Source organism: Varanus komodoensis, unplaced genomic scaffold, assembly GCF_004798865.1.
Source record: "Varanus komodoensis strain SLA01 unplaced genomic scaffold, ASM479886v1 scaffold93, whole genome shotgun sequence".
NCBI lineage: Eukaryota > Metazoa > Chordata > Lepidosauria > Squamata > Varanidae > Varanus > Varanus komodoensis.
In genome coordinates, this window is record NW_025336635.1 from 396,306 (window position 1) to 416,926 (window position 20,621).

Consider the following 20,621-nt stretch of genomic DNA (forward strand, 5'->3'; position numbering starts at 1 on the left):
CATAAAGGGGCAGCTGTTGGCCTTACTGGAAGAAAAAGACCAGACCTCCAGTTAAGTCCTATGGAGATAATAGACTTAGGGGCCAATTTTGATCAGGGGAACGCTGAGAGTGGAAAGGTTAATTGCTACTCTGTGTTGCTGGATTGATCAAATACCCCCCCCCCCCCGCTTCACACAGGCATCCTGCCCCTGAGTTTAAATAGTTTTTTAAAGTTCCAATTAATGTCCAGTTTCTGCCGCCCCCTCTGTTTCTGCCCTTGGTCAGCCTTTCTCTTTTCCTGTTTGTGAAAAAGAACTGGGTGCTGGAGATTGGAATGGAGGGCCTTTTTAGAGAGATAAAACAGAGGAGGAGGAAGGGGCCAGTAAAGCCATCGGTCCAGCCCACTGTGCAAGGCAGGGCTCCAAGGTAAAGCATCTCTACCCGACGGCTGCCCGGCTGCATCTTGGATGCCTCCAGCATGGGAGAGTCCACGACCTCCCCAGGACTCTGGTTCCAGTGTCATATTGCTCGGACAGCCCTCCTGATGCTCAGCCCAAGTCTGCTTCCTGTTGTTTGAACTGGCTACTCTGTGGGACGATGGGGAAGAGATCTGAGCCCTCTTCTGTGGGACGACAGAATTTTATAGTTAAGCTGTAGAATTCACTTCCACAAGACGTGATGGAAGTGAAGATCTGGCTGGCTTTAAAGGGGTCAGGACAAATCCATGAAGGAGGAGGCTTATCAGCGGCCACCAGCCCTGATGGTCCTGGGCTTCCTCCAGGATCTGAGGCAGTGTGCCTATGCACACCAGTTGCTGGGGAATGTGGGCAGGGGGGCTCTGTCGCCTGCATTGGGTCTCCTGTTGGCCGTGGGATGAACAGGCACGCAGTCTGGATGGGCCCCGGTCCAACCCAGCAGGGCTCTTTCTGTGTTCTTCCATTCGCAGCCTTCCCTGGGTCACGTACCTGGAGGGCTCTTGTGCTCTGCCATTTATTTATGGCCCCACGACAAAGCTTCTGCCATGGGGAGGCAGCTCATGCTTAGCTCTGGGCACTATTGCATGTTTAGCACCGAGGGGGGAAGGTGACTGGGGGGGGGGGGTCTTGGCTCGCCAAGCTTGCTTTCGATGCAGCATGATTTTAGGGAGAGGGTGGGGGCAGTGTTGGATGTGCTGCTCGGCCAGGAAAAAGTCTTGGGTCGGCATGCCAGGAATGCAGTGGCGGGGTGGTCTAGCGGACCGGGCCAGGACCCCCATTTAGACTGATGTTCCACCTCTGGATGTGGTGTAACCTCCAGATGCATTGGAGTGCAATTCCTATCATTCCCAGCCACTTTGGGCGCATGGGCTTGGGGTGGGGCATAGGGTAGAACCAGTACTGGGGAAAACCAAGTTTGAATGCCACCTCAATTATGCAACTGAGATGGATGACCATAGCTGCCCCCCCTCAGCCTAACCTACCTCACAGGACTGTTGTGAAGATAAAGGTGGAGATGCCCATATGTAGCATTCTGATCACATTTGGCCATGCTGGCTGGGAATGATGGAAGTTGTAGTCCAGCGCATCTGGAGGGCACCGGCTTGGGGAAGGCTGTTCTAAAGTGCTGCAGGGACTGAGGTCAGTATGCATAAAATTCCCACTGAAGAGCAGCAGCTCCAGCTTTATGATGGGTTTGCTCATTTGGGATTCACTAAAACCACAGTAGAGCCCAGATTTCAAATGCATTTACAGAGTTCTTAAAAAGAGTTTCTGGTGAAATAATGACCTCTTGTGGCTGAGTTCTTTATTTTCAGTATTCATATGCCCCACTTTCTACCATATATTCAAGGCAATGTAACAAATATTAAAAAGAAAAAAAAGAACATGAACAAAATTGAGCAAACTAAGCAGCAATTCTTGAAAAGACTTAAAGGACTAAAAATAGTTGTGGGCATAAAACCTTCTAAGGAAGATGATCTCAATTAAAAGTCAATAAAACAGACATTGCTAAAAGTCGTGTTAAGACAGGAAAAAAGCACCATAAAATGCCTGGAGCGGTGAACTGGGATCGGTTTCTTTGACCAGCAGAATCACTCTATATCACCTTGTCTTGCACACAGTTGGTCCATGCAGGAGGGATATGAGCACCTCAAGGGATGGAGGTTTTAAACCCCCAATTCCTGTTGCTACACTGCAAGAAAATGCAGGGCCCACGGATGTGGTTGTTGGAAGCCTGGAGTTGTCTCTGCAATTCTCAGGCTGGCCTACCTCACAGGGTTGCTGTGCAGCAGGGAAGTGGTATCATTTGATGCTTACTATCCCAGCCTCCTTGGGAAAAGGGTCAGCTTGGAAAGCCTCGTTATTTAGGGAGAAACATCACTAATAATATAGAACAGTATTAATAGTCATTAATAACAATAAGCATAGACTATAAGACTCAGCAATGCCTTATCGTTCTGTGCTCTGCTTAGCAAACGAAATCAGGAGCCGAAAATCCCAGACGGGAGGTGGGTCCAGCCCCTGTTGGGCCTGGTATCCCACAGCTCTCATTCCCAGTTACCTTGCCCTGTTGTGGGGGTGGAGGAAGAGACATATGCCATTCTGTGGACTTGCTGGCACAACTGTGGTCCTGATTCGGGAGGCTTTCTGGGCTCCCCCTTGCACCATGGGCCGTGGATCCAGTTCTTTGCTTTTCTTGGTAACATGCCGTCTCCAGTGTTCCTGGGTCACTACCATCGTTAGCAGATTATTACATGAGCCCTTCCAGGGCCGCATGCCTTCCTCCGCTGCCATCCCCATCCTTCGGGGCCATCATCCATTTTGCCTGCCATTCTTTCGCTCCAGCATCCATTCGTCGGCTCAGCATCAGCGTCTTTGGCATACTCTTTTTCATGCCTACAATTCTGTGTTAGTGCTGATGCTGCTCAGCAGGAAATCCACCTGCCCCGTGGCCATGCGCTTCTTCCCCAACGGGAGCCAATCCGGGGTTGGTCCAGTTCCCTTTCTGCTGGCTGGCTGGATAAACGGAGTGGCGCAGCCCATAGAAACATAGAAAACAGAGCTAGTCAGAAGGGTCTCCCAGGCCATCTAGTCTGACCTCCGGCACCAGCCGGCTCCGCTCACGACATGCCCACCATGTGCACGTCCAGCCTATCCTTGAACACCTGCACCGATGGGGCCTCAACCACCTCCCGGGGAAGCCCATTCCACACCCTCGGGGTCCCAACTGTCAAGAAGTGCTTCCTGGCATCCAAATGGAACATGGGTTCCCTGAGCTTTGCTCCATTGGAGCACGTCCTGCCTTTCTCTGCAGGGGAGAACAGGTCTCTACCCACCTCCATGTGACACCCCCTCACATACCTGTATGTCGCCAACAGATCCCCTCAGAGTCTCCTCCAGGCTGAAGAGACCCAGTTCCCTCAGCCTCGCCTCATATGGCATACGGCCGTATGAGGCCTGGTGCCCGTTCCTCCCATTCCTCCTGGAATGCCCACGGCCAGGCTCTCTGGCCAGGAGAGTCAGCAGCTTTGGTTGTGCTCAGTGAATGCCAAACAACATCTGCTGCCTGTGCACATTTGCCTTCTGGAAGCAGCAGCCCCTCTGTCAGCCCGACCCTCCTGCATTCCAGTGAGGGACGGGAGGGATTGGGCTGAGTCAGCCCCAGTGCTGCTGTCGCGGGTGCCTAGGAAAGGTTCGTGGAGGGGCCACCCAGCAGAGGAGAGACGAGTGTGGCAAAAACAGCTCCCAGGGCGTGCAGGTAGGAAAGACGGGTGGTCCCCCCAAGCGAGCAGGCAGAGAGAGGGAAGCAGGGCTGGAGGTGGGGCAGGGCATCTGGGGCGTAATGCCCCCTGGATATGGATAGCAGAAGCCCTCTGGATACTGCTGGGCTTTCCCATGAAAACACCCCTTGACTTTAGGGTGCTGATATGCTCAAGAAAGCTGGGTGCCTTTGCAATTCCAGAGGACTCGTATGGTGTGCTGGATGCTGGCAGGGTGCAAGCAAGCGGAGGAACCGGGGCTCCCATCCCCATTCTGAGGAACACAGGAAAGAGCCCTGTGCAATTGCGCAGAACGGGTGGCCGTCTAGCTGCATACTGCCCACCTCACACACCGACTGGCAGCTCCCTGCCAGAGGCTCAGAGGGCCCTCTTGCCCCCCGGCTCGACCGAGGGGTGTCAGCTGTGAACTGCGGCATGCAGACGGTGGCTGACCACTGAACCACAGCTCTTATGCCTCAGAGCTCGGGCTCTGTCGCCGTCCTTCAGCTTGGCCTGCCTCACAGGATTGTTGTGAGGGTAAAATCGGGGTGGAGGTGCCTCTCGGGGAACCTGGGGGCTGCTGAAAGCTCGCATACGATGCATGCATTGCACGGGAGCCCACGTGATGGACACAGCGGCCATAGAGGGTTGGACAGATGCACCGTCTTGTCACAGACTGGGGAAAACCCTTAAAAGGGTCATTTATCGCTTTACTATTTAGCTTATTGTTATACTTTCATCCCAGTTGTTTAATTCACAACCCTAAACGTAACCCTGCTCGTCCACCTGCCAGGAAGCTCCTGGGGTGCCCGTGGGCCAGGCACTCACTCTCACCCCAACCCTCCTCACGGGGTAGCGGGAAGGACAGAGCGGAGCATGTGAGCGACCTGGGGCTCCTTGCAGGAGGGCGAGAGGCAGAGTCCGAATACAATAATAATTGCACGGATCAGTCGGTCTGTGCTACTTCTTTCTCTCACGGCCACAATAGCTTTTCCTTTACAGAAATCCGAGCGGCACCCAGGCCCTGCCGTTCTCCAGCCGCTGAGCCCACCGCCCAACCCGTTCGTCGTCCTTCTGCGGCCTCCTCGGGAGTCAGCGAGGATGTACAGCTTCGTGGGGGGAGGCTTGTTCTGTGCCTTGGTGGGGAACATTCTCCTGGTGGTGTCCACTGTGACTGACTACTGGATGCAGCACTGGCTGGCCGGCAGCTTCACTCACCAGGGGCTCTGGCGGCGCTGCTTCTCCGGGAAATGCTACATGCAGATAGAGAGCACTGGTAAGAGGTGGCTCTGCGTGGGCTGGGCTTCAGCTCCCATTGTCCCCAGCTAGCATGGTGGAGTTGCAGCCCAACACGTCTGGGAGCCAGAAGGCAGGAAGGCTTGCCGGTGCCTGTGGGATGAGAAGACAGAACCGCTGCATGTTCCTGCTCCAGGCGGAGTCGTTTCGTTGGCCAGAGTTCGAAGAACAGTTTGGGTCGATGGCAGCTTTCCATGAGGGTTGCAGTGTTAGTTGGTTAGATTAAATCAGAATTGAGCCTCTTTCAGCTCAGGGGGCAACTTCCGTTCTGGAGAAACACTTGGGTGCTTCATTGCAGTGATGGGCAGGGCTTATTGCAAAAAGGGCGGGGCCAAAGGCTAAAGGGGAGGAGCCCAAAACTTCAGCTCATTTCGACTCCAGTAGTAAAGCCTAAGGGGAATCTTTTAGAAGCTGGAACTAGGCGGGTGGGGAATAGTACACAAGCCAGGAAACCACCAGTGGTTGGAGGGAAGGGGGGTGGGGGGAGGGACATGGCCAGGAGAGACAGATTTGGCCTCCAGTTCTTAGTTTCTGCACCCCTGATGACAGGTGTGTCCCAATTAATTAGGTGGAAATGCAGATTATAAAAACTGGAGCAATTACAAAATGGACAGATGGCAAGCATCATCCAGAAAGAGGCCTTCCCTGCAAGGGGGTTCTTTGAAGGCGATGCTACACAGCACATGTGAGCAGCACAGAAGAACAGAGCACTGCTTGCTTTGGAATGAAATTAGTCCAGATTTCTTTAGCTGGGAGATGGCCTGGGATGATGGATTGATTGATCAGGAATATTTTTTATCCCAGTCTGATGATGATGTTGATGATACAATAATAATAATAATAATTCCCAGAGGAGCTTACAAAGTTTAGTAAATAAAACAGTCCCTGGTCTCAGGCTTACAGCTAAAACGACACAACAGGACATGAAATGGGATTAGGTATTCATTCTTCATTCAACCAGACCCTCTACATGATTAGGGCAAAAGAGCAGGACCCCCTGCATTCACTCCTGCATAACGAGCGGCTGCCACGCATTCCTGTGGCCCAGCCGCTTCCTTGCAGGGGTGAGCAGGCAATCTGTCCACACCTGCCAGGTGTGACAAGCATCTCGCTCAGCGGGACAGCAGCCTGATGCCCTCCGGGTATCCTGGACAGCAGTTCACATCACCCCAACCACTGCCCATGCTCACTGGGGCTGATGGGGGCTGTGGTCCAAGGCTTCTAGGGGGCACCAGGCTGCTAATCCCCCGAGCCAAATGCTCACTGAGCGTGTCGGTTGGGGTGCCCCCGGCAAGGGCAAGAGCTCAGCTAGCACCACCCCTGGTCGGGGTGAGGAGGGCTACTGCCAGGATGCCTGCCCGGTGTGGTGAGCGATGCCATCCCAGACGGATCTCACACCCTTCTCTTGCTTCGGCTCCCTCTGCTCTCAGTCCTCTTCCCTGTGGCCTACTGGAACGCGACGCGGGCCTTCATGATCGTGGCTGCCCTCTCGTGCTTCGCGGGCATCCTCACTGGCATCCTCTCCTTCGCCCAGCTGGCCACGTTCCAGCGCCTCAGCAGGTCCTTTGCTGCTGGCGTCCTCTTTTTCATTTCCAGTAAGTGCCTTTCCTCTTCCTAGTGGGGCCCCTCTCAAAGCCCTGGGATGCAAGCCATGCAGGCACCCCGAAGCCACCTCTGGGTGCTTTGCAGTGGCTGAAGGGCTCAGAGAAAGAAGACTGCAGAAAGTTAAGGCAGGAGGAGAAGGAAAGGAGGCGGACGTCTACCTAGGAGAAGGCTCGGTTCCATCAAGGAATCACAGGGGCTGAGCAGGACAGGACAGGCTTTGGGGGGCTTTCATTCATTGGGTCATCAGAACTTGGAGGTGACTTGCCAGCCCATCAAAGCGATATGCCAGGAGGATCGCTTGTTTCAGGTAGCTGGTTCCAGGTGTGAGGGGATCCTGGGTTGCGTCCCCTCTGTGGCTCCCACTAGTGAGGGCTGGCATTGGTCTTCCTTCCAGTGGTGGTCCTGCAGCCATCTGGTGTGCTCTCCCCCAGCCCGTGAGCCTGCCGGCTTACCTTGTGTCCAGTGTAACTCTTCTCTGTTGGCATCAGGTAAGCCAGCGAGCAAGAGCAGGAGGAGGCAGAGTACCCTTCAGCTGCTCACACAAACCTCCCACGCCCCATCTGGCATTCATGGGCTTCTCCCAGAGAGGCAGCCCAGCCTGGACCATGTGAGGACTGCAGCTTCCCCCCCTGGCTAAACTTGTGAGCAATTTCACAGGTAAGAGGCAGGTGGCCGGCCATCTCCACCGAATGCTTGTGAGCAGATCTACCTAGCACTGGCACTCCAATGATGAGCCAGGAGATGAGTGTCCTCAGGTACATGAAAGGCTTGCTCTCGGTTTCTTCACACTTGATTGCCAGTTCTTGTTGGACTCCAACTCTGCCCTTCCAGAAGTGTTTCCAGAATGCTTTCAGAAGTTTGGAAGGACAAATCCCAGAATTTCTGCCTAGCAACTACACTAGGTGGGGCTGTTGAAGTGCAAGTCCTGGGACACCAGGCAGGGGGAGTTGTCCTAGGTGCTAGTCCTGTCAGCCCGTAATTATTTCTCTCTGTTCCAAGCAACAGAAAGTTGTGATGGGGACACAAACAATCAAAAATTTTCTTAGCTAAATGCACCAACCTTTCATTTGCACTTGTGAAACCATCAAGCACAACCCCTAAGCCTGAGCACAAGCAGAGGGCATTTCCTCGAAAAATGCTTGCAACTTCCCTGCATGTGCATTTTTCTTCAAAGATTGCACAAATTTTAGAGGAAATTTCTTTCAAAACTGTGTATTTTTAAACTGTGGGTTTTCATGCTTTATTCAAGGAAGGAAAGAGTCACACCTTTGAAAAATACTCTGAGTTTTGCTTAATTTTCCCTTTCAATTGCATTCACAAGAAGAACCTGCTGGGCCAGATCAAAGTCCATCTGTGTCCAGGATGATGGGTGCCTGCCCATGTTCCCCAGCAGCCAGTGAGCATAGGCACATGACTTCTGATACTGGAGGTAGCACAGAACCATAGCTCAGTCTGCACAGGTTCGAACACTGGATGCGAGTGCTGCAGAAATCAAAGAAGAGAGGAGCACCAGGTGGAAGCCCGGAGGACCTGGGTGATGGTGAACACCACCTTTTGTCCATCTGTGCCAGGGCTCTCCCTCCTCTTGCTGACTGTGGACCCATGGCAGCTCTGATGGAAACCGTTTTCCTCTGCAGGGAAATCACCACCAGATGAGCAGAACATCTGACCTCAGACTAACAGGCCCTTTCTTGTGTTTCTCTCTCCCAGCAATATTCATCCTTCTAGCCATGGGAATTTACACTGGGATCACTGTCAACATCCTTGGCAAACGCTTTGGTGAATGGCGCTTCTCTTGGTCCTACATCTTGGGCTGGGTCGCTCTCCTGATGACCTTCTTTGCAGGTACCAGCTCCCTTTCCTCTCTCAAGGAACAAGGCCTATCCAAAGGAAGAGTGATTGCAGAAGCTCTGGGCCTTGGCAGGATGGGTCCTCTCCCAAAGTCAGTCGGATTCCAGCATGGCCCGCGGGAGGCCCACAGCAATGCAGCCGTGGTGTAGCTAAGCGGGTCTTGGTCTAGTTCAGTAACTCAGGGCACCCTGACCTGTCGGGCCTGGTGGACATGCTTGGTACTGGGAGAAAAGGGAATGGGCGTGATCACAGGAAGGATACATGCAACTGGTCTGGACATTTGTAGAAACGGTCACAAAGACGGGCCAGACTTATAAGCTGTTACAGACACAAGATGGAACAAGTTTCAGGATGGAATCTGGAGAACCTTGACCAGCTGGAAATTCATATTAGTGTCGCGATGACTATTGCTATGACTGGGCAACTGCCCCTTTCCCCTTATTGTCCAACCTGCAGGCATTTTTTACATGTGCGCTTATCGGATTCATGAGTGCCAGCGAAGGGCCGGGGCCTGCTAAAATACCACACCTCGCATGACTCCGCCATGTTTCGAACGCCCATCTGTGGCAGCGGAGGCAGGGCCTTTGTTGAGAACGCTCCCTCAAGAAATGTGGTATCATCCAGAAACAGAAAGTCGAGTGAGAAACACATCTCTTGATCTGTTACCGGTGTGGCATGGATTCAGAGAACAGAAGCTCAAAGCCCATGGTTTGTCTTTCAGCATAGCCATACACTTGCTGGGTGATTTGATCTTTCAGCCCCAACCCTGCTTTCTGTAAAATAGGAATCGTGATCTTGTCCTACCTTGCAGGGTTGTTCTACAGGTTATTGTAGGAGGATGCATTTGGAGTGCTTGGAGAAAGAGTGTTTGCAGAATGGGAGCCCCACTGCCCACTGTGCAGCCATTGAAAGTGTGCAATGTTACTCCATTAAAAAGGTGGAAACTGCCCCAGGGGGCTGTTGTTGTTGTTGTTGTTGCTGGTTTCACACCTTGCCTGTGGCCAATAAACCCAGGTCATTACGATGTCGTCCAATGGAAGAGAGGAACTGTTGGCCCTATGACTTCGAGGTACTGGAGGTCTTTTCATGCATTAGTAATATAATTAACAATGACAGCAGCAGCAGAAGCAGCACCAATATTGTATTTACATTGAAGGGATGAGTTATTTCTAAGTAGGCGTCTGTCCATGTACACTTGGCACATGCAAATCCTCTTTGGGCATAATGCGCACATGGCCACTTTAGCCGTAGGGATACTTTTCCCTTCAACGGCCTGTTGCAAACCTGTTTGGAAGCAAAGTAGCTTAGTCAATAGACCATATGCCGGCAGTCAGTTTGCTAACACAGCAATGGGAAACACTGTGCCTCATTCCCTGCAAAAGCCCATTCCCCAAAGGCAGGGAAAATTAGGAGCAATAATGAACCATTGGCAGAGCCTAGTAAATGGGGAATACCCTTGTGGATTCGATTTCCAATAGTTGCAACCTGAATTCCGGGAACTGTGGAAAACTTCCCAATAAATGTTTTTTCCTGCAGCAATTCCAGTAATTGGCCGTAGCCTCTTATGGTCCGAGTAAATCCCTGTTAGCAGCTCATGATGAAGCTCACAAGCGTCGCAAGAAAAGATCTTTCCATCTCTGGGTATGGCACACATGCCAATCCCAAGGAATGTTGGTGGGCAAGGTCTGCTCTGGGCGACTCCGGCTGACACACAAGGGAGCGGCTGCCAAAGAACACAACGGACATTTGGTCCTGCCAGGGAAATGCCGTGCTCAGGTGGGTGCCCGGCCCTCCTTAGCTGAAGATTCAATAAAAGAGAGGCCCATGAAATATCCTGTCTTGCAGAGAGGTCCCCAGGTGAGAAGCCGGGGCCTCCAGCAAGACGTGGAGAACAGGTGTCCGCCTCCTGCACTTCACTCACTCCTGACTTATCGGGAGAGGGAGGGGAGGGTTAAGGCCTGCCTTGCTGCGCTCTATTTATTTTTGTCCTGCTCAACAGCCAAAGCTCTCTGGGTACATCAGAAGAACTCAGGCTGGGGTCTGACTCTGTAGCCTCTCCCACACCTCTGGGCTGGAGCCCAGGTCCCCCGTGATGGCAGTCACTCTCCACATGACTCAACTGAATTGGAGCTCCCTCGTGTTTTGACCTTACTTTCGCCACACAGCCGCGTATTCAAGGGCAGACCCTTCCTGCCCATTGCACAAGGGTTAGGGGCCTCCCAAGCATGCCTGCCTTATCAGGGGGAAGTGCTTGGCCAGAAAGCGACTCATATCAGGGTGTTCAAGTGTGAGGAAAGGTGTCGGCTCTTCCCCTTGCCTCCCTTGCCATGGCGGAAGGCATCTTTTCCCATCTCTGGGGAACACAACTGTGAATGGTCAGAACCCTCCTGGATGGAAGGGGCTGAGAACATGATTGGTCAGAAGGCACATGGCCCAGGAGTGGCTGGAACCATCACGGTAGCCAAGGCAACCAGATTTCTTGCAGAAAGGGTAGCCATCTTCCATCCCCACCCTCCGTCGCAAAGATGCAAGTCCAAGTGGCAGAAAGGTGTGGCTGAGGGTGCAACTCTTGTGGGAGGGAGAACGCTTTGCCGGCCCCTCATTCCCAAGGTCTCTAGAAGATGGAGGACCATCCCAGGGAACCCAGGGGAGGGTGGGCTGTTTTCTACCTGCCCTGATGAGAACGTTTGCTATTAGCACAGCCTTCGTTTCCCTCTGGTGTCCCTCTGTTCTACCAAGCTCTGCTGGCAGTTGCCGTCCGATCCAGCGGAGCCTCCCCCACCTCCTCAGACTCCAGCCCTCTTACCTCCAAGCAACATGGCAGCCCAACACAAGCAGTGGGTCGCGGGCCCAAGAGGTCTGAAGGGGGGAAAGCAGCAAGGCAAGGCCAAATTAGAGGAACGGACGTGGGCTGGAAGCGAGTGCACTTCCACACTGGCTAAGCATGGTTCCTTACACTGGCTGGAGAAGAGGCTCTGTGAAGCAGCAACACCCAGCTTTCCTATCACATTTGTATGCCACTCCATAGCCAAAGGCTCTCTGGGCAGCCCACAGTGCAATATAAACTATGAATAAAATACAAATAAAATAGATAACAATAGCAAACCGCAAAGCATAGATAAATAGGATTAAGGTACAATATACATAGAACAGGAGGAAAAACACAATAAACTGTTATAATCACGCTTTCCTTTCCGTCGGAAGAGAAGAATATTCCAGGCATGCAGAGAGTTCTTTTTAGAACTTTATTGCAGTGAAGGGAGCAGAAAGGAATGGTTTCCTTCCCATTTTCCCGTTCACCTGAGCACATGTTCACACACCCCTTTTGAACCCTGCTCCCGGCCGCTTCTCCCTCCTCCTTTCCCCTCATTGCCTGGGTTACCGGGAGTTTGTCAATAAACAATCAGGAAGTATTTGGCCCTCCTGCCTACGTGCCTGTTTCCCCATACCTTGTGCTATCTGGTTTTGGCCCCTCCCCTCCTATGGGCTAAGTAATTTTCTTTGTTCTTTATTACCTTTTTAAATCTCTTTACTCCCTTGTTTCAACTCATCCTTTCACACCAGTGACAAGCAATAAAACAATACAACAGTAGCAAACCAAGCCTGATCTAAAAATAAATACTGCATTAAAAAGTCTTGACTTGGCACCAAAAGCAAGACAAAGTGTGTCAGTCAAACCTTCCTTGGAGGGGAATTCCAGAGAAGGCTGTTTTCCTCACCGATTCCCCACTCACCTCATTTGGGGAGGGGGGTCATGGCGAAGGGCCTCCCTTGGTGCCCTGAGTGGCCTGGTAGGGATATATGGAGACAGGCGCTCCTTTAGCTATCCTGATCCCAAGCCGTTTAAGGCTTTGTATGTTAGCATGAGCCCTTTGAACTAGGCCCGGGCAAGAACAGGCAGCCAATGCAATTGCCGGAGGACCAGCAACCATGCTGGTGTCTTGAATTCTCTAGGGCAGCCATGGGCAACCATGCTGCTGTGCCTTGAATTCTCCAGGGCGGCCATGGGCAACCATGCTGCTGTGCCTTGAATTCTCCAGGGCGGCCATCGGCAACCATGCTGCTCTGCCTTGAATTCTCTTGGGCGGCCATGGGCAACCATGCTGCTCTGTCTTGAATTAATTGAAGTGCTTGAACCATCTTCAAAGGCAGCCCTGTGTAGAGCACATTACAGTAATCCAGGCGAGAGGTTACCAGCACATGGATAACTGTGGCAAGGCTCCACTTGTCCAGGTAGGAACATAGCTGAAAAATCAGCATAAGCTGATAGAAGGTGCTCCTGGAGACCGAGGCCGCCTGAGAAGCGAGAGAGCGCTCAGGGCCCAGAAGCATCCCTAAGCTATGAACCTCATGCTTTAGGAGGAGCACAGTCCTGTCCAGGATTGGTTGTTATGGGATACATGTTCCTCCCAGCTGGAAAGCATGGTTTACACACTTAAGTTGTATCTGTTCCTCATAGTGTTGGGATCTGTGCGTGGGTCAAGCCTTTTATAACCCAAGAATCTCTTCTTCAATTTTGCATTATAAATTAGGGCTGCAATGTTACTTGATTAACTGAATGGATGGATCAATTGCTGTACAATGTATTGATTAAAAATAGAGCTATGATGAATCAGGGCATGCTCTCAAGCCAAGCTTTTGGTTCTAAAGCTCTCTCTGGCAAATCTTGGGTTAATTCACCCACAATCTGCTACAGCATATGCTCCTTGGAGGTTGTTTTATAATATACAAATCTGGATATTATAGATTAATCATGCATTATCACTTAACCTTCAAAGAGCTATTGGGTTAACTGTGGGTTGCTTAATCCATGAATAGCTCCTTATGTCTCAGCTTGAACATCACGAAACAACCTCCAATCAGGGCCAATTGGAAGTGGATTATGGAAAGTGGAAGTGGCTTGATGGACATGTACCGTAGTAAACCATTAACCCACAACTAGCTGCCTTTATGTGCAAACTGGGTCTAAGTTACCTGCCATGCTGCTGTTTTGGAGCCATCAGTTTCTCTCTGGAAAGCCCTTTCTAGGCCAAATTACTTGCATCATTAGTTTGGTTTAGAAAGCAGAAGACGGGTCTCCTTTAATAATATCCCAGGTAGCCATTCCTGCTGATAAGTAGCTCCAGTTTAGAAGGGTAAATGTGGTCAAAGATTGGTCCACACCTTTACATGTTAACTGTTTCTTTGTTATTTAAAATCATTTTAGGACATCTCAAATTAAGTGCCACCTCATACGAAAACACTGTAAGAACCATACTCACAAAAATTGCAGTCTACTGCTTATGTAAAAGCCTGCAAAAACAGGCAAACATTCCTGAAGATTTTCAAAGAAGGGGCCTGAAGAACACCCCCCCCCCACACACACACACACAGAAGCTAATTCCCCACAGAGGTGTGGGGCTACCACTGATAAGCCCCTCTCCCTCGTATTGGCCATGTATCAGTGCCCAGGCGAGCAAAGCTTCTGCAGAGCCTCAACCCATTTCAGACTTCAGATATCAAAAACAGCGCTTTAAGCGGAGCCCAGGGGTGCAGCTGGGGCAGCACCGGCAGCTCCTGAGCCCACTGGTGATGCTGCCTCCTGCAGCACCAGGAGCCTCGCTGCCTCTCCCAGCCTTGTTATGACGGCAGCGTCTCCTTCCGCACAGAGGATCTTCTGCCACCATCTCCCTCGGGAGCAGCACGAGCACCACGTCCTACCCCGACTTCCTGCTCTTGACACAGCCCTTGCGGATCAGCAGCGGGATCTGTGCCTTCAGCAGCTTGCTGCTGCACTTCGCCTCCCTGGGCACTTCCTTTTGGCTCCTGGAAACGACCCACAAAGGCCTGGCCCACAGCGGTCTCTGGCAGGTCTGCTTGCATCAAGAATGTAGGACCTATTGGTTTACTCTGCTCGGTAAGACATCTGCAGCCACTGCCGGCTACGTTTGTCAACACAAGGGTGGTTGCTAGTAATCTGAGCTATTTTTCCTTGAAAGGTCGAATTTTAATTACTTCTATTGTTTAAAACCCATTTAATATATTTCTATGCTGCTTTCCAGGGCAGGAGCCCTCCCAAGGCAACTTACAGCTATAAAATTAAGTACAATAATAGATATCTGGCTGATTTGAATATCCCCAAATTTAGGAAAGCTTTCCACAGGCCAGGTGCAATCCATTGCTTCAGGTATATTGGATGTTAGATTTAGAAGCGTTCCCTTCCAAGAATGGACTTGTCTCTGTGGGATGAGTGTGATGCAAACAGAAGGCCACACTGTGTTGTATTGCTCCCTTTACTGGGAATTGTGTCATTCCTGTTTTACAGTGTGCTCTTGGTAGATCTGATGCACACTATTTAAAGTCTCTACTGGTGGATCAGGAACCTCACGTTACCCCAAAGTGGCCGGCTTTTGTGTAGCTGCCACAAATCACTACAAATGAATGGTAAATAGTTCTATTGAACAGAAAAGTGTTAGATATTTTGGGGGGTTTGCTGTGATTAACACTATGTATGCACTGGTCTGTCTTCAACTGCAATATTAAAATAATAATGAAGACCCTGATAAACAGTGCAATGTTCTGACTCCTAAACAGGACATAGGTGCCTGCAACTTTTTCCGGCTGGGGGTGGCTAATATAGGAGGAAGACAAAACTGGTATTTGGCCTAGAATTTGTGGCAAGGCAGAGTGATGGCACCATGAAACCCTTGTCTGGAAGCCTCCTCTCGAGTTTCCCCATGGCTTCTTCCACATTACTAGGATGAGAATTGGCTTGGAAGGACCACAGGACGGGGACTGAGTGGAAGTGCATGTCCAGAAAGCGATGCGGGCCAATCCTACCACCTCTTAAGACGACCTGGTTGCAACCGGATTCTGATGGTTCCTCCCTTGCCTTTCATAGTGAGAGTCCTGATTCCACCCATGGACCTTGCTTCATGTAATGCCTTCTTTTCCTGGCTCACAGCTCCTCACATCCATGCTACCCGAGCCTTCCTGGTGATGGGATGTTTCTGTGGCCTCCTGTCTCTCCTGTGCGTTTGCATCTCTTTCGAACGTGACCAGATATTCCACACATCTCTGACGATCACTGCGGCCGCCTTCAGTTTCAGTGCAGGTAATGCTGCTGCAGGGTTTTTTAAAACAGAAGGTGAAGGTCCAGGGTGCAATTCTCAGCATCTCTTAGGAGGAAACATCTGGACAGCCACTGTGATGGACCAGTGGTTTGGCATCAAGAAGCTTTCCAAGTCCTCTCCTTTGTTTTGCGTTCTCAGCCTTGGCTGTCTTCTTCTGTAAAGGCAATCCTTTCCCTCGGGATATGGAAGGTAGATTCCCACAAGCTCCTGCAGTGGGGAGACTTGTGGGATTGGTGGAAGCCCACCAATGTCCAGCATTCGTTGGCATGCTGCGTGGTTGGGCAAGGCCACACTAAGGCTAAGCATATTATTCTACAGCACTGGGAAGGAAATAAGACCCTAAGGATACACGAATGCATTCCAGCTCAATTGATCTTAGCCTCGAATGAGATTAGAGGTTGCTGTTACATGCAGTCAAGAAATCTCTGACATACCATGACCCTGTGAATGAGTGGCCTTCAAAATGTCCTGCCCTTGACAGCCCCGCTCAGCTTGTGCCAACTCCAGGCTGTGGTTGGCTTCCTTCATGGGATCGGTCCTTCTTCTTCTGTCTTTGACTTTCCCTAGCTTGATTGCCTTCTCCAGAGAGTTTTGCTTTCTCGTGATGTGCCTGAAATACAGCCTCAGTTGTTGTCATTTTTGCTGGTTTGATTTGGTTTAGGACTCATGTTGACCCAATGACTAAAAGAATGTATGTTTGAATCAATACAGGGGACCTTTTCTTGGACTGAAAGCAGGATAGTACAAAGCCAGTTCAGACTAGCAAAGCGAAGAGCATGTCATGGCCCCTTTAATGCATTTCTCATGATTTTGTGCATGTCTCCCATTTGTTATTATTTTATTTATATGCACAAAAGATTCACACTTTCAATGCACTATGAAATTTGGAGCGGGGGTAAATGTAACGGGGAGAGGAAGGGAATGGGCATTCAAGTCCGGCCTCTTTTTTGAGGGGGTGAGTGTATGCATGTCCGCTTCTTGGAGGCAAAAGCAGGGATGAAGTTATAGCCTGTCTTATATTAGCACATGAAAAATCGTATGGAAAGGTAAGGAAAAGGTACATCCCCATCACTTCCCCATCCTATCTTACCATAGGTTTCCTCAACTTGATTGCCATGTCTGTATTCACAGCCGTCCACAGGAGTTCCCAAGCTTACAGCCATTTTCTTCTCCTTTTCGGTTCGTCCTATGGGCTTGGTTGGGCATCTGTTCCTATGTATTCCATAACTGGTGAGTTCTGCTTTGTGGTTGCGGGTCAGAAAAACTTCCACAGGCTGAATCTCTTTCGCCACTTAGACATAAAGGTTACAGACTTTCAGGAAAGTGACATGTGCCTTCTTAGCCTTTGCGATTGTTGGTAGCCGCACGCGGCTTCTGGGACTCCTGTTCAGGGGAGTCTAGGGGAGTCCTTTTCTGTTGTCCTTCTGCCAGCAAGCAAAGACATTCCTGTTTCAAGATGCCTGGAAGCTGGTTTCTTGCCGAAGGCATTTTAATTGCCTGTGTGCTGTTTATTTGCTTTATTGTTGAACTTTCAATTGTATTTCTGTGTTACCTTTTCATTACGATTTTGTTTTACTCTCTGCTGTATTATTAGCTGCCTTTTAAAGCTGCATTTTATTGTTAGGTACTGTTATCAGAAGTTGCCACATAAGAGAGAAAGAAAGATTGATTTCTGAATTTGAGTTGTGGTTGCTTCCATATATTTTTAAAAAATGTGCATTGAAAATGAACAACAAACCAAAACATATTACAAGACTAGGCATCCTGGTGCTCTCCAGATGTTTTCGACTGCAACTCCCTGACCATTTGCTATGATGGATGGGAGATGGAGTCCAAAACATCCCCTTCCCCCTTCCTTGCACATCTGGACAGAAGGTTTTAGCCCTTAAGTTTTCCTGGTGAGTTGGTTCTTTGGCAAGTAGAAATTATTTCTGATATATGTTAGCATTCACAAAGGGGAATCGCCACCTGCCGTCAGAAATCTCTCACCCACTATACTATTTGTGGTCAGTCCGGAGCTCAGCGGCTGAACATTTGCTTTGCATGCAAAAGGTTCCAGGGTCAATTCTCACCATCTCCTGACTGGGCTGGGAAAATGCCAAGCTAAAAGCCTGGAGGGCCATTAGTCGTCCTTGTTGACATCACTGGGCTAAATGAACCAAGGGTTTGATCCCGTCTATTAAACCATCCTTTGCACGTGTTCTCCAGTTCACTATTCCTTTTTTGCATTTGCTGACTGGGTAGGGGTAAGAGAAAGGGCGTTTCTGCACATGAGCAGAGTGCATCTCCCTCATCTGTGATGAACCATAGGTCGCTCCTGTCTTCTGGGAATAGCATGTGTGGCTTTTAGTCAGAAGACATGGCTCCTTGGCAGGACTGACACAAAGGATGAATCGAAACCCCACGGAATCCATCCCTCTAGCATTCAAAGACTTCCTCTCATGTTCAGCCCCATCCTGAAAAGAGGAAGTCCACAAATCCTTGTGCAACTGGCAACCTCCTTCTGTGTCATGTGCAGTAGCACAAACATGCGATGCTGCTTTCTCAATGTTGTGGTGGGCTTGATCCCACGTGAGCACCGTGTGAACGCTGGCTGCCCTCGCAGAAACTCTGACTTGTGGTGGTGCCAGTGTGGACCAGAGCCTGGAGAGCTGAGCCCAGGGAGCCAGACGGATTCCCGCCCCAGAGCGGGTTCCTCACACACCCCTAACTGGCACCTTCCTTGTCAAAAACAGGATGTTGCTATCTCTGATTTTTCTGAGCTCTATTTTGGCAGCCCTAAAATATTGATCTTCTCTCTGCTCCCCACTCTAGGTATGCTGCTATTGCTGACACACCACATGACCATCTCTTAACTCTGGAAGTCTGCTCTTCCATGGAGGATCAAAGAGCCAATGGTTATCCCAGTTGTAGGGGTGTTTAAGTGTTCAACTTTGCATGTCATGGCCAGCTCACAATTTAACTATTGAGAAGGGGTTTCAGGACAAGTCCCGTTCCCTCCCTGACTTCCCCATTTGAATAAATCAAGACTTGCTGTGATCTCCCAATTGGGCAACTTGTGGTTTGGACAAATAATAATTTGCTTCTGCCACCAAATTGCACACCACGGTTTGAGCTAAGCTTCCAGCTGTAGTTTGGTGGCACATTATAGTTTGTGCGGGTTACCTATCACAACAAACTGCAGTTTGCCCAAGTCAAGAAGTGCAGAGGGAAAAGAAGGGTGAGTTTATGAGCCCGAACTCCATTTGCAGTAGCTAAACCCTCATGCCTGGAGAGAACGATGCATGCTAAGAGCGGCGGGTTCCTCTTGCTTAAAGGTGGGAGAAAAAAGACCTTAAAAATGAACAGTCATCCCTTGACTGAGTGGAGCTAAAAAGTCTCGGCTAGTCACTGGAGTAATCAAAGTCCCATGGGTCTACTCTATTTATGGCTAAATCTGGATCCAACCCCGGGTGTACACTAGTCCAATGGAGCAATTTATGGAGCAATTTATTATGTTCTAATAAATATGTGAAAAATATACTAAACTACTGTGATTTTTCATGCAATTGGAGTGCGATCATTATAAATCTCCAAACCTGAATGTTTCCAATGTTGCCCTGCATCTTCTCCAGGCAGCTGACTTCAGCCATCCAGATTCAGTGCCAGGAGGGAAACGGAAGTTGGTTGGATCGATTATTGATTTTTTAACTTTTTCTACCCAATAGGAAAAGCTCTCTGGGTGGTTTGGTGTAATTCTGCAGCCCAGCCTCCTCCCTGTCCCCGGAAGCACCCTTTTCAGTCCCTCCACGGTCCAGTCGCAACCACCAGGTGGCATCCAGTGTGATTCTTTCCACTGCAAGGGGACAAGGCAGGAGTTGCCCCTTGCAGTTGCAGCTCTAAGAACGTAGGACCTCCAGGCTGGGACTTGGAAGAATCCCATGACCTCCTAGGTGAAGTCAGTAGACCATAGGATTGTTCCTCAGGGCAGAACTGTGGTCTGGGGCAGAAACAGACTTTGGAAGGGACACATGCAAAACAGATCTGTACTGAAAACAGACAGATTTCTGCCAGGACTTCGGTTCTCAACTCTAGCTAGGCATGGGAACCCAGCCAGAAGGTATACAATCAGAATCTCGAGATGCAGATTAAACAAAAGGATTCAGGTTGACTGATGGTGCCATATTTTTTTAATGTGCAATTGCTCGTGAAAGCTCATAGAATTCATCAGCACAGAGTATTTACTTATTTGTAGTATCCATAGAGCCACCTTCAGCTGGAAAGAGTCCCAAAAGCAAATGTTTGCAAAAGATAGGCATTGATGTCAAAACATTAACCTTGAATGCATTCAGACTTTTTCAGTCCACTCATGTTTTTTCTTGATGCCTTGATTTAGAAACATAGAAACAGAGCGAGTCAGAAGGGGGCCTCCCAGGCCATCTAGTCTGACCCCCAGCTCCAGCCGGCTCCACTCACAACATGCCCACCATGTGGACGTCCAGCCTATCCTTGAACACCCGCACCGATGGGGCCTCAACCACCTCTCGTGGAAGCCCATTCCACACCCTCAGGGTTCTGACTGTCAGGAAGTGCTTCCTGGCATCCAAACGGAACCTTGGCTCCCTGAGCTTTGCTCCGTTGGAGCGCGTCCTGCCTTCCTCTGCAGGGGAGAACAGGTCTCTACCCGCCTCCATGTGACACCCCCTTACATACCTATATGTCACCAACAGATCCCCTCAGAGTCTCCTCCAGGTTGAAGAGACCCAGTCTCGCCTCATACGGCTTTCCCTGCAAACCGGCCACCAACCTTGTGGCCCTACACTGCACTGACTCTAACCTGGCTATATCCTTCCTGTAATGAGGGGCCCAGAACTGAGCACAATACTCTCGTTGTGAGCTCACCGGAGTCGTACAGAGTGGTAGTAATACCTCTCTCGATCTAGAAGCCACACTTCTGGCTATGCGACCAAGGGTGGCATTCGCCCTCTTGACCACCACATCACACGGCTGACTCATGTTTAGCCTGCAGTCAACCAGCACCCCGAGGTCCCTTTCACAAGTG

The 20,621-nt window shown here is 50.3% G+C and overlaps 2 protein-coding genes across 2 annotated transcripts; both read left to right on the forward strand.

Annotated features, from left to right (window-relative positions):
• The first annotated feature begins 4,817 nt into the window (after window positions 1–4,817).
• Window positions 4,818–8,986, forward strand: LOC123017440 (lens fiber membrane intrinsic protein-like). Its single transcript, XM_044418787.1, has 4 exons — window positions 4,818–4,992; window positions 6,443–6,607; window positions 8,328–8,462; window positions 8,925–8,986. Exons 1-4 carry the CDS (start codon window positions 4,818–4,820, stop codon window positions 8,984–8,986), a joined length of 537 nt encoding a protein of 178 aa, XP_044274722.1.
• Window positions 8,987–9,526: 540 nt separating this feature from the next.
• LOC123017441 (protein NKG7-like) lies at window positions 9,527–18,435 on the forward strand. Its single transcript, XM_044418788.1, has 5 exons — window positions 9,527–9,537; window positions 14,117–14,364; window positions 15,412–15,561; window positions 16,676–16,810; window positions 18,395–18,435. The coding sequence occupies exons 1-5, from the start codon at window positions 9,527–9,529 to the stop codon at window positions 18,433–18,435; spliced, it is 585 nt and encodes a 194-aa protein (XP_044274723.1).
• Window positions 18,436–20,621: the final 2,186 nt, after the last annotated feature.